The following is a 13,610-nucleotide window of genomic DNA, read 5'->3' on the forward strand; positions in this document are numbered from 1 at the left end:
AAGAGGATAGAGGAAAAAAGGAACAAATTAAGGAACTTGGAAAACAGTGCTTTCACTGGTACTTTAGACTATAAACAAAATGAACTGTACATAAATACTGTATTATATAACTGGTTAATTTGTTTCTCACAAGGTACAAGTTAGAAATTCTGAAACTATTTTATACGTATACTAAACAAATATGTAAACAAACTGTACTTTATAGGAAGCCAAGTTTGTCAAGAAAGATGTTACAAATAAGCACAGGAGGGAAGGCTAAAATGAACTCTGGTTACAGATCAGAGTCAGAGACATTGTATAGACTCATTTATTGTAGTAATATACAGATACAGAAATACAGATGTGTACATATATGAGTTAGTATACATATCTATTTCTTAGCTGTGTCCTTCGAGAGGACCTACCAGTGTGAAACCCCAGTAGTTAAGAGCATACCTAGTGCTCAGTTCTTGATTTCTAAATACCATTTTCCCCTAAAAGGAACTAGGGCTCAGCTCCACCAATTTCTTAAAAAGTGAGACCTTTGGCAAGATACATAATTTCTCTCTGAACCATATCTCCTCTATAAAGTGAAGATAAGTTTCTCCCTCATTGTAGATAGAATAAAAATATTTTTAAAAATCTAGGTATACAGCACATACTGGGCCCTTAATAAATAGTATCTCAAGAAAAAGGTCAAAGTCAAATTATACAGAATTAGGAAGCATCAGCATAGATAGGTGATTCTTGAAATACATGGGTATGGATGAAAGTTCCAAGGGAAAATTTGAAAGGTGGGCAGAAAACTAGGTGAGTAAACCTAAGTTTAGGGGAATGAGCAGTTAAAAATGTCAAATACTCCATAAGGTAAAATGAAAAGAGAATTTTAAATTGGTAGGGAATCTGTATCTGTTTACAGATAGGAGTGATATAGTAGTCCAAAAAAAGTTGGATTCTAGTGCATGGAAGTTGAAAAAGTAGCAGCAGCAATCTGGGACGAAAGGGAAAAGGGAGCTACAGCAGAGTCAGTGGGAAGCGGAAGTATTTTATTAAAGATTCCACAGTACGTCAGGTAGCTCCTCTGAAGATCTCAGGCAAGCAAAGGTTGTTAGAAACTATAGCTACATGTGCCCTGTCCCTACTTGGGGGGGTGGGGTGGAGGGGAGTGGTGTATCATAAATCAAATGAATAGAGAATAAAGAACATTTGGTCTGCCAGTTAAATTAATGAGTTTTCATAAATGGGCAGTTCTCTGGGCTAGCCTTTATACAAAAGAGTAGACAAGAAGCTACAGTGCTACATCCTCGCTCATTATAATTATACCGCCTCTTAGTCTTTTCTGTATAAGGTGAAACGTTTCCATTCCACAAAGCAAGCTACAGAGACATAATCTGAAGTCTTTCTGTTGTTTTTATAATCAAGACGATTTCTTTTCTATCTGATTTGCTCCGCTATATCTGCTTAGAACTAATGTCTACAGTAAGTGCAGTTTTAAATTTTACAACCTAGCCTTTACTTGAGATTTCTTAAGATCAGATTTGCTTCTAATTTTATTTATTTATTTATTTGTTTGTTTGTTTGTTTGTTTGTTTATTTTTTAAACTGAGCCATCCTGCCACCTGTTGGCAGCTCAGCTTGGGCCGTGAATCAGACCGGCCCCTGTTGCTCAGAGCTCACACTCTTGAGTGAGTTCTTAACCAACTGAGCCACTCGGCTGGCCCTCTCTGTTTCTTTCACTTTATTCATATTCTTTCACTTTATTCATAGTGTTTGAAGAATCTTGGGGTGAATGGCAGAAGAATATTTTCAGCAATTTATAATTTTTTATATCTTTATATACCTTATTTTCATTTTCTTCACTTTGTCTGAAGTCATTTCCATATTAAAATCCTAAGCTAAATATTTAAATCCTAAGCTAATAAAAATACTAAGGTAAATATAAGTAAATAAAGATATTGTTTTGTTTGTTGATAAGACCATTTATAGCTATGAATTTACTTTGAGAATTGCTTTTGCCCACATTTCACAGATTTTTGATATGTAGCATTTTTATTGTTGAAGACTATTTTAAGATTTTTGTCAATAACAAGATGTTTTTAGACAATCTATTTCCAAAGAATCTTTAGGTGTTAAACTGTTATTATTTTAAGTAAAAGTAATATTCATTAAGATATGGATGGCCATAATATATTTATTTACTGAACTACAAATAAACCTAACATAAATAAAACTTAACATTTAATTTTAATATACATAATGAAATTCTTCATGTTCTTGAAATATACTACTCATGGAAAGAAACAATTTTTAAATAGCCTAGCTAGTTGGTTAAAGCCTAGTGAAAACATACCAAATTGTGCACTAAAAGTCTCATGGAGAAATTGCATGAAAGAGAACTACTCTATGATCAAAGATTGATCCATAATCTCATTAACCAACTCATAAGTGCAGCTTATTAAATAAAGAAGTTTTTAGCAAGAGCCATTAATTCTACCAGAAAAAACTCAACACAAAGATCCTACTGCCAGCAGATGTAAATGACACAAAGACACACATCTGTCACATTCTGAAGACACACCTGACTTATAATAATCTAAGTAAATGCAGTATATGTACCTGTTCTTCATTAGGCGAACCTCTCTCTTTCGTGCTGCTTCTTCGGCAGGCTGTGTAGGAAGTGCTGGGGAGGATGCCATAACGACTCCAGGGGCAATGGTGCTAGTGGGTGCTGTGCGAATCTGGTACGTTTGTACATCTCCAGAGGCAGCTGAAAAGAAAATGGTGAGCATGGTGTAAGACACTGAAGCACTGTGACTTGGTAAAACTACATGTGTCAATCATCAATCTAAACATACATTTTGGATTAAAAGGGGAATAAAAGGAACAGATGATTCTGACTAAAATGTTGAAAGAACCATTACTCTTTGGGTCTTACTGAGAAATAATTCTCAATTTAATGTATTTATTAGTATAGACACTTGGACAAAAGAGGTCTTAACCTATGTCTGCTGGGCTGTTTATTTATCTTTCATTGGAATGCAGTTCTATTCTGTTAACATGCTTACCAACCTTAAGTCTAAAAGGTAAGTAGGGCACAGCTTGGATGATCTTCCTAGATAGAGTATAGTCCTCAATGTCTTCCTTTGATATTGGTAAATTCATATTAAAAAATTTCAAGTAGACTCTTGCCACGACATAAAAACGACCATGATTTTTCATAAAATAGCAAAATGGAAGAGAAAATAAAGCATTATGGTCAACTATTATAAATTTCTAATTGAAACAAAATGAAAAAGTATGAGAAAGTGTACCACGTGATGCCAATTATATTGTAAACATTGATTTAATGTAAATAATAACAGCTAAATAAAGTTTTGTTCTTCTAACTAAATGATCCATCATCACTTGTGAAAAGAAACAGTCACTACTTGTCAAACTGCTTCTAAAAGCAGCTTAATAATATGCCCTCCTAAGAATATGGAACCTAACACTATCTGAAAGAATTTGAAGGTTTTTATAAAATTATCTGTATTTGTTAACATTAATTAACATGTGTAGTTTGAGTGGAAAAGATTTATATACTAAACATGTTACCATCTTCAAACTGACGTTCAGAATTCAAATTCACTGACATCCTGCTTTACAATTTTTGAGTACCTGCATGTAAAGTGAAAAGGTGTTTTTTACTCCCATTAATAAGCAAAATATTATCTTCTTCAAATATTATTTGTTTAGTAACAGAATATGTTCTGTAAATACATTAGGGCCCTTTAAATAAATGATGACTCTCTCTAGTTGATGTTTTAGGATTATTCAAGGATTAGCCATGATGAAGGGGCACAACTGTCATTACCTAACAGAGGCAAAACATATTAATGAAAATATTTTTAGAAACCTTTATTATTTCCTCAAATGCAAATTTTCAATCTGGCATAAACCGTATTATTAAAATATTCAAATGGATTCAAAGAAAAATGGTTAACTCCTATCCATAAAGACCTCTGAAACAAACAGGAAGAAAACAACAAAAAGCCCTTTCAATTAAATTAAAAAATCAAACAGAAAAAAGCTATTTTTTATAATTAATCAAGGATTTAACTACTACTTTTCTCCACAGACCAGCAGAGTTGCATACTGGTATAAGATTTTTCAGAATATAATGCTTTCATTTGAAATAAAAAAATGATCTTAGAAATGAGGATATAAATTCCTTTTGAATAAAAAGCAGAGAAACAGAATTTTGAACCTCCAGATATTCTTATCAGTGATTTAGTACAATTGTCATTTGACACATGAGAAAAAATGAGGCCCACAGAGGTTGGGTCTTACTCAAGGCAAGATATAGCAAATCTATACAGTCAGATCTAGAATCTAGCTTTCCTTAATCCAGCGCCTTAGACCGCTGGGCCACGATACCGCCCTGGAATCTAGTTTTCCTAAATCCCGATTTCTCTCTCCCTCTAACCTATCTTGTTTCTTCTATCGCCAAATGCTAGACGTGTTAAAGAAAGATGTTATATTTTTAAAACTGAAAATAGTTGTTTTTATGCCATGACATTTTGGTCCAATTTGAATAATGGAAGAATTCATGGAAAATATCTATAATGAAAAAAGTTAACTACATTTTAATAGTATCATACTTACTTTTTCTGAGTTTATAAAGTTTTTAGCACTTCAAAGGATTTGCCACACTCTCCTATGAAGTCTGACTTGTCTTACCTTGAACGACAACTTGGTTGCTGGGCACTAAGATCTGCTGTCCGTCAGTGGTCTGTGCATACTGTAGAATGGTCGTACCCGGCTGAGTGGCGGCCGCATTGGTCATGGTTAACGTTTGCAGGCCCTGCACCCCATCGGTACCATTGTTAGCCAGTTGTATTGCTCCTCCCTGGGTAATGGCAACTAAAACCCAATGAATTTTATTGTTACAAGTTTAATTAATACCATTTAAGACTTTGACAAAACGCTAAATTCAAAGTAGAATAATCTGCAAGACATAAGCTAGGAGGAATTACAGCAAATAACACTGCCAAGGACTTGGTACACTCAAGTAACTTTCTGCTCAGGAAACCCATATCCAATTTCTGTAATACAAATACACTCTCTGAACCACATTACAATTTATAATAATGTCTGTTAATTTTTTAAAAGTACATAAATAAGAAAATATTAAATTTCTTTTGAAGATCTTTAGTTCAGAGGAGGTACCACTTTGTGATCCATATTTTATTTTAGCGTTAACTATCTAATATTTATATTGTTTAATATTTGCTGTTCCACTAGTAAATAAATTTCTGGAAGTAGGAAATGTGGTTTTTCTTCTCTATTTTAATGTACTTAGCACTGAAATGGGCATGTAATAGGCATCCAATAAAGGGTTGTTTTAATGCATAATTAATAAAGCAGTTCAGTAGTACATGCTTTTCTCTAACTTGCTAGCAATGCAAAAACTGTAACAAAAGTCCACTCAATGAAACAACGGAAATGTCCTAAGGAACTTAATTATCATAGTCTCTCATGGAGTTTAAAATCAGAGTTCAAGAATATTACTTAGAAAAAAAATACTTTACTGCTATTTCTAAGTTACATATCCAAGCATTCTCATATAGGATCTTTTGTTGATTATCCACTAATTAACTAAACTTGTCATTCATCTGTTACAAAGTAATCAACTTTGGCTCATACTAACAGATATTTTACTTTATAAAAAAAGCTGAATTCACCTTTATGGTAGAGTACATGGAAACAGTTAAAAAAAGAGAAAGAAATCATTGTATTTGGAAGAAGCAATCCTTTAGACACCAGCATTGAGACAGGTAGTTGGATCCTTCTCTAGACACTTTCTCTGTTGTTAAGAGTTCAAGTTTTCCAAAAACAGAAGGATAAAAACTACATTATTACATATAAAGTTGCATAATGGATTTTTAACTAAATAAGTCAACATGTCTGACTTAAGCATGTTACTTTTTGTCTGTTGAAGGGAATTAATTTGGGATCAGTTGTCACTCAGCTTTAGTAACTAATATCCTAAGTCATCTCTATATGGCAAGTTTATTATCTCCTGTTCATTAAAGAAATAATAACAGTTAATGGCTATGATTTGGTTTAGCCATGATATGTGTGGAAATTAAGATACTGGCATACGAGTATACAATCCATCCACTTTAGTTAATCCCGTAAATTTTACTTATCTTAGACAAGGTAACAAAAGTAACATGTAAGAACTATTCTGAGATTAATATTGCTGGATATTTCAAGTTTGAAAGAATTGGAAGGTTAAGAGAATCAAACCATAATTTCTCATATAGTTAATAAGCAAATTCCACTGTATTTAACACACATAGCTTTGTTCTTGGCTAAATACCAATGAACTCAAGGTGGGAAGAAAGAAGTAGAAAACTAGGTATGAGGAGAATTGGGTTTTAGTCCAAGTTCCATCACTAAACTGTTGTTTGAATCTGTTATCTCTTCTGTAAAAATAAAAATATCTGGTTCTAGCCAGTAAATACAATTGTTATAAAAATCAAATGAGATCATATACATATGAAAGAGGTCTGAAGTCTGATCCTATCAAATATGGTTTTTCTAGATATTTATTTATACACCTGATTAATTCCAAAAGGATTTGAGGTAGCTTTCAATAAGACTAAATTCATTAAAACAAGAAGAAAAAGGTAGAAGTCAAGCATCTCTAGGTGTATATAATAATTCTATCAGAAAATCTAGAAGGAAAGAATATAATTATAATAAAAACATAAACTTAGCTGAGATTCTAGTAGCCAAAACAAAGAGGAAAACAATGGGTTACAGTTTTATTTAATGCAACAAAAAAATTCAAGCTCAAAATGAGACACGTTTTTCTACCTAGAAACAAGAATTTATTATCAGAGACAGTGAACCAAGCATGGCTAAAACTAGTACCTAATAGTATTAATAAAAAACCATAACCAATTTATGGAAGGAACACAAATTGGTACAGCCACTGGGAAGGACAATTGGGCAGAATAAGCTTTGATTGAACAACTCTACTCTTCCGATGCAACCCCAGTGGGACATTAATAGATATTTAAGAATGTTCATGTAGCATTGTTTGAGACAGTAGAAATGTCCTAAATGTTCATCAGTATGTGTGTGTGGGGAAATGTTTAAATAAATGTTATACTTATACAGTGAAACACAATGTAGCTGTTAAAGACACAATACACTTAACTGTGTATATATCTGTCTACAGTATACAAATAATGTAGGTCTCACTTGCATAAAAATATATAACATGTGTATGCAAAACAGAATGAAAAAGAATGGAAGGATATATACCAAACTCTTACTACTGGGGAGCGATGAAAAAGATTTTTACTTTTTATTAATACTATGGACCTCTACCATTTGAATTTTCACAACCATATATTTGTTTTACAAGTTAAGAGATATATAACTGTTGTTGTATATCTAAATAGTCATTACATTGATTCTTAATGACAAACAAGAACATAACTTTAAATCAGTTCCATCAAGGCCATATGTGTACATACAGAGAGAATAAGGGATAAAGATAATGAATAAGCTTTTAAAAATCTCAAAGTATTAACCTTTTAAAACTAGCGATTTTCAGTTGCTGGAGAGCAGTGTGCCAAATTAAACATCTACTTTTCTGAACTTCACGCCTTTATTTGTGATTCTGATATGCCTCTTTCCTAAGGAGATGCTTTCTAGTTCAAGTGTGAATCGCTGCACTAAGTGAATCACTGTCACTACAGGCGCACGCTATATCCCTCAGGCGTGCTGAAGGGAGGGGAAAAATTGAGGTCATGTATCAATGTCTTGGAACATACATCTTGAATAACTCAAATTATTTGGCTAAAAAATACACACGTACAAGTATATAGATAGTACCTGTTTATCTCTGCCAACAAAGAACTTAAGAAGGAAAAAGATGACAGAACTCTATTAAGCTTACAGAGCACAAGAAGTTTCATTAAGAATACCTTCTCTTACCAAGTTTCAACTTTGGGAGAACTACAACTATTAACTTGGGAGTCAAACTTATATATTTCTGACATAGGCCACCCCAGAGCATTAGAAAACTAATGGAGTAAGAGTTTCAATGTGTAGATTTAATTTGCAATTAAGGAGGGGGGCGGAATATAATGGGTAGCACTGGATTTAATGAAGAAATCAGTATGTGAGGCATTTTGGGAGCAAAAAGCTATTGGAAAAAGAACAAAAAGCACCGTTCACACAAATGCCTCTGATCAAACAAAAGCGGAACTCAAAGTACTTTATAACAGATTTAGGTGAAAGATGAGCGATACCTAAGTGTCAGAGCTATCACAGAAATGGAAACTGATAATTTTGCAAAGGAAATCTTTCCTTGCTGTTAGATTTAATTTCAGCAGTCCTTATGTTTTCAGTATCATAATTGACTATATACTTTTATATTAAAAGGAATAATAATTGAATGTACTAGTAGACTACAACCAAGCCTCTCCACCCCAATCACGAAACATTAAATATGATGTTAAAATGCTAGAAGGGAAGATGAAGCATTACAACAGATGAATAATGACACCATTTTGGCCTTAAACACAATCAAAGAATGATTATTTTCTTTATCTCAATTAACATCGTATATTACATGAGGACTAAAATCCTTAAGTAGTGATTCAAAAAACTTCTAAGACTCTCCAGCATCTGCATAAAACAAAGGGCCATTTAAAGGGCTTACAACCTGAGGAATCCTAACTAAAAACCCTGAAGAAAATACTTGTTACAGAATTTGCATATTGAACAGTAAAGGAAATGTAATAATGGCAGCTGAGATTGAGAAAAGAGTTGGCACTTATACGAGTCCTTTAAGGAGAATGCAGACATTAGTTTTTTATCTCACTTTCCAAAACAGAAATATTTATTACTCACTATACTGTCCACTGCTAGTTTGGTAAATCGGAGTTGGCACCGTTACAGTGGTGATGGCAGGTGCTGAAGTCTCCTCTTCAGACTTCTCTTCTTCAATCCTTGGCACTCCTGGTGCATCAGAAGATAAGTCATTCAAAATTTTCCTAGAAAAATAGAAAATTATATTAATTCAAATAAAAGTAACAGTTACTGGCTTAATACAGATAATAGGAAAAATATCAGAAAACTGGTAGAAACCTGCTAGTGCTTAGAACAGAAGTTTAAAATAAAATTTACAAGAGTACACTAAAAAGGGACCAGGGATCTATGTCAAAATGAAACCATATGAGGACTAGAATAAACTCAGATGAATTTTTCTTTAAACGGAATGTGAGGAAAGCCTGTGATTCAAAATCCAGGTCCAAGTAAAGAAGAGCTTAATAAAATTGACTACAGGGGAAAAAAATCCTTTTGCATGGCAAAGAACACCAAAAATGAAGTCAAAAGATGATCAACACTAGGAGAAAATGCTTACCTGTATTATATATAAAGGGGCAATGTCCCTGATATACAAAGAACTCTTAAAAATTAAGGGGGAAAAGATCAAAAATGGATTTTAAACTTTTCAACTCTCAGACTGGTGATGATAAAAAGAAAGCAGAACAATATGTTTGTTAGCAAAGCTGTAAGAAAACAGACACTCTTATACATTGCTGTTGAGAGTATAAAATTGGCATAACCCTAATGGAAGGAATTTGGCAACACCTAACAAAACTAAATGTGTTTACACAGCAATGTTGCTTTTAAGAATTTACCCTTAAGATATACTTCCAACAGTACAAAGATATATATGCATAAGGATATTCATGGTAGCACGGTTTGTAACAGCAAAATACTGGAAACAATCTATATGCCCACACATAGGAGAATGGCTGAATAAACTATGGTTCATCAAATAATGGATACTTTTGTATAAGAAAGTCTAATAAGAAAATATACATGTATATGCTCATCTGTTCAAGAAAAAAATCAGAGAGGATAAACCAGAGTTTAATGAGATTAGTTTTCTACAGGGCCAGGTGGGAAAGAAGTAAAAACAGATAGAAGAAATGAGTGGGGACACTTCTGAGTATATATTTTTTTGTACAATTGTGACTTTTGGAACCTTGTTAATGTTTCCATATTCAAAACAAAATATCAACAAGGATGGGGAAAATCCTAAAAATGAAATACAAACAAAAACAAATGAACTTTACCATATTTCAAATGAACAACATAATCGCAGGAGGGGAAAAAATCCTAAGTCAAGTAATTTTTGACATGTTAAATTTCTAGCAATTGAGTTTGAATTAATACCTTAGCTTTAACAGTCTATCAAAACTCTGCCCCCTTATGTTATCGTCACAAATTATATCTTCATACAGTGTGCTCATTAACAGATTTATAATTATGCATTTGTCTTTCAAATCATATAGGAAAAAAGGAGTTACAAAGGAAAACTACAATAATACTGGTTTTTATATTTACCTATGTAATTACCTTTACAGGTGTTTTAAAAAATATTCTATTACCTCTTTAAACATTTTCCTCTCAATTTTCCCTCTGGAAATTCTATAAATGCTTCTATTGAAGCACCTTACTCTATCTATGCTCCATGACTTTTCACCTGTCTTTCACATTTTCTACCTATTTCTGTTCTCCATTTTGAGTTACCTTCTCAGTTCCCTTCCAGTTTACCAATTCTCTTATCATCTACTTGTATCTAGTTTATCACACTTACTGGTTTGTCATTGTTTTTTAATTCCCTGGTTTGTATTTCTCATTTCCAAGATTTTTTAGTTGTTCTTTTCTATATCTTCCTGTTCTCATTTAGCAAACTCCTATTCTTATTGTAAGGATGATTCTCTCTCCTTTATCTCTCTGTGAATGAGAAAACATCACTATTTGAAACAGCTGTGGACAGATCACACTTTTGGGTATTGCTGCTCTAGAGCACTGTTTCTCAAACTTCAGCATACAAAGAAGCACTTGAAGAGCATGTTATACACAGACTCCTAGGTTCCCTTCCCAGAGATTCTAATTCATTAGGTATGGGGTAGGGGCCCAAGAATTTGCACTTCTAAGCAGATGCTGACTTATCAGTTTGGTCTGTGGACCACACTTTGAGTAATACTGGTTTCTAGAGAAATGTTTTTCAAAATGAGGCCACAATCCATATATGAACCATGAAAACAATGAAGTATATTACAATCAACATAAAACAATAAACAAAAAACAGCTGAACATCACACATGATAAGCATGAGTACTGTTTTGTGGAACTTGTGCTTCAGATGCCTATATATAGATATGCTGTACATATGTGTATATCTGTATACACACACACACACATATATATTTATATATGACTGTAATTGTATGTATATATGAATAACTGTATGTAGTATATAGAGAACTGTAAAGATATATTTCTTTTTGTGGATTGTGGTAAAAAAAAGTATAAAAGTGACTACTCTAGACCTACAAATAAATCTATTTCTCTTTTGCATGAGGCCAGTGATCATTCTTAGCCTTCTCTTACCAGTTTCTCAAACCATTGCTCCAGACCATCTTGTTCATTCTACCCTTGGAGTTGCAGTTCACTTTCTCTTAAAGTACATTCCAGACATAGTCTAAGCAGCGAGATTACTGAAGTTGACCCCTGAACGAGGGGGTAAGGGGCTCCAACTGCTTGTGCAGTCGAAAATCCACTATAACTTAAGTTGGCCCTCCGCATATGAGGATTCCCAAATGTTAGCTGACCCTTGAACAATATGGGTTTGAACATGGACCCACGCAGTTCAAACCTGAATTGTTCAAGGCTCAATTGTAATTCCCTCGCTTAATCCAGAATCTGGGTGGTTTTTTTTTTTTTTTAACCAATGTAGCCTTTCAGTATATTGGCTTTTTTGGCAACATATCCCATCAGTAATAATTAAAGAACATAATTATCTTTTTAAAATGAATTGATTCAGAATCCTATACTGTGAATAACAGATTTTAAATTCAAGTTCAGAAATTTTACAGTCATCGCCACCAATTCATCCTATTTCAGTCTTTTTCCCTTGGCTGCTATGATCTTTGAAAGTACTTATGCTCCTATCCATTAGGATACTTACCTATTAAAGTTCTGTCATTTACAAATTTGATAAGCATGGCTTCTGTGTTTTTCAGCTAAATTGCTGGTAAAAATACCAAGGCAGGTGAGCCTAAGTGAGAGCTCTTCAAGGACTTCCTCTGGGAATAAATTAAAGCTGGGTTGTTCCAATAAAAACCCATCTTGTATTATCAATTAATCCCCATTTCTCCAACCTCACAAGCATATCATAAGGACTTTGTTATTAGAGATCTTGTTATAATCAAGACACAGAGACTAGGTTTCAAGAATTCATAAACTTAAAACAAAATAATGGTACCCCACTGAGATTTGACTGTAAGGGAAGATACTATAACCTTTCAAGAAAGCAGCCCTTTCTCTACATAAGTGTGGTCTCAGGCATCTTCTATTTTATTATTAAGGTATTACTACTTAAATGATATTTGCCGGGATATAGGCTACAAGCCAATTAAGGCAAATAAAAGATTTTTTTTCAACATACAACTCATATTTATAAGTTCTACAGCTAAGATTTCCCTAGAATTTATATACAGACAAGCCCCATGGCTTGTTTCTTACTTAATACCTGGTTGGATTTGCTTCAGAATCAAATGTGTTACATACTAACATGAGATATACTTCAATGTTAAAATCTAAAGCTAGCTATATTTTTAAAAAAAGAACTTATCAGTATAAATGCATACAATACATTCTTGGTAACAAAATTTCTTTAGACCACAAAATCAATTTCTTCATATTCATTTAGGATCCTTAATTTAAGTGTGAAGATAGAGAAAATGACTAGCTTACTACCTGAGTGGAAAAAAAATTAACCATCCCTTTGAAAAATAAAAATATACATAAAATAATTTAGACTAATAACAAAGAAGAATATTATAAGTTTGAAGTTTATTAAACTCTGAAGTAAGCTTATGAAGATTTGTGACATTGCTCTTCCTGGAGATTTTGAATATGGAGCCGATTTCTACATATAAAAAAAATTGGTTTTGGAACCAGAAAAAAACAATAAAAAAAAAGAAAATTATAGGCCAATATCCCTGATGAATACAGATGCAAAAATTATCAACAAAATATTAGCAAACTGATTTCAGCAATACATTAAAAATATCATATACCCCGATCAAGTGGAATTCATTCCTGAGATGCAAAGTTGGTCTAATATCTGTAAATCAATTAGTGTGATACGTCACATAAACAAAAGAAAAGATAAAAATCATTGTCATATCAATAGATGCACAAAAAGCATTTGACAAAATCCAGCATCCATTTATGATACAAAACTCTTAGCAAAGTAGGAATAGAAGGAACATACCTCAACATAATAAAGGCAATACATGACAAACTCACAACTGACATACTCAGTGGGGAAAAGCTAAAAGTGTTCTCTTTAAATCAAGAACAAGACAAGATGCTTACTTTTACCACCTTTATTTAACACAGTATTGGAAGTCCTAGCCACAGCAATCAGACAAGAAAAACAAAAAGCATTCAAATTGGAAAGGAAGAAGTAAAACTCATTATTTGCAGATGTTATGATACTATACAGAGAACCTGAAAGACTCCAAGAAAAAACTAAAGAA

The 13,610-nt window shown here is 33.0% G+C and overlaps 2 protein-coding genes across 11 annotated transcripts in view; one reads left to right on the plus strand and one right to left on the minus strand.

Annotated features, from left to right (window-relative positions):
* Positions 1–13,610, plus strand: part of METTL21A (methyltransferase 21A, HSPA lysine) — a 71,443-nt gene that overhangs the window by 30,809 nt on the left and 27,024 nt on the right. The window contains exon 5 of one of the 6 annotated variants that reach the window (XM_019652936.1): positions 2,645–2,732. The exons of the other annotated variants lie outside the window; for them this stretch is intronic. The gene's annotated coding sequence lies outside the window, so the exon portion shown is untranslated. Of the gene's footprint in view, positions 1–2,644; positions 2,733–13,610 lie in introns of those variants that run through there. 6 annotated transcript variants of the gene reach the window in all.
* CREB1 (cAMP responsive element binding protein 1) overlaps positions 1–13,610 on the minus strand; it is a 57,806-nt gene that overhangs the window by 9,521 nt on the left and 34,675 nt on the right. For all 5 annotated transcript variants that reach the window (XR_002125180.1, XM_019652928.1, XM_019652930.1 and 2 more), the window contains 3 exons: positions 8,896–9,038; positions 4,699–4,881; positions 2,596–2,746 (listed from right to left, as the gene is read on the minus strand). Coding sequence is in view for 4 of the 5 variants with exons in the window: in XM_019652928.1 (XP_019508473.1) it covers positions 2,596–2,746; positions 4,699–4,881; positions 8,896–9,038 (477 nt within the window). In the remaining variant the exon portion in view is untranslated. The remainder of the gene's footprint in view (positions 1–2,595; positions 2,747–4,698; positions 4,882–8,895; positions 9,039–13,610) is intronic.

The sequence above is a fragment of the Hipposideros armiger genome, unplaced genomic scaffold (assembly GCF_001890085.2).
Source record: "Hipposideros armiger isolate ML-2016 unplaced genomic scaffold, ASM189008v1 scaffold_190, whole genome shotgun sequence".
NCBI classification, from domain to species: domain Eukaryota; kingdom Metazoa; phylum Chordata; class Mammalia; order Chiroptera; family Hipposideridae; genus Hipposideros; species Hipposideros armiger.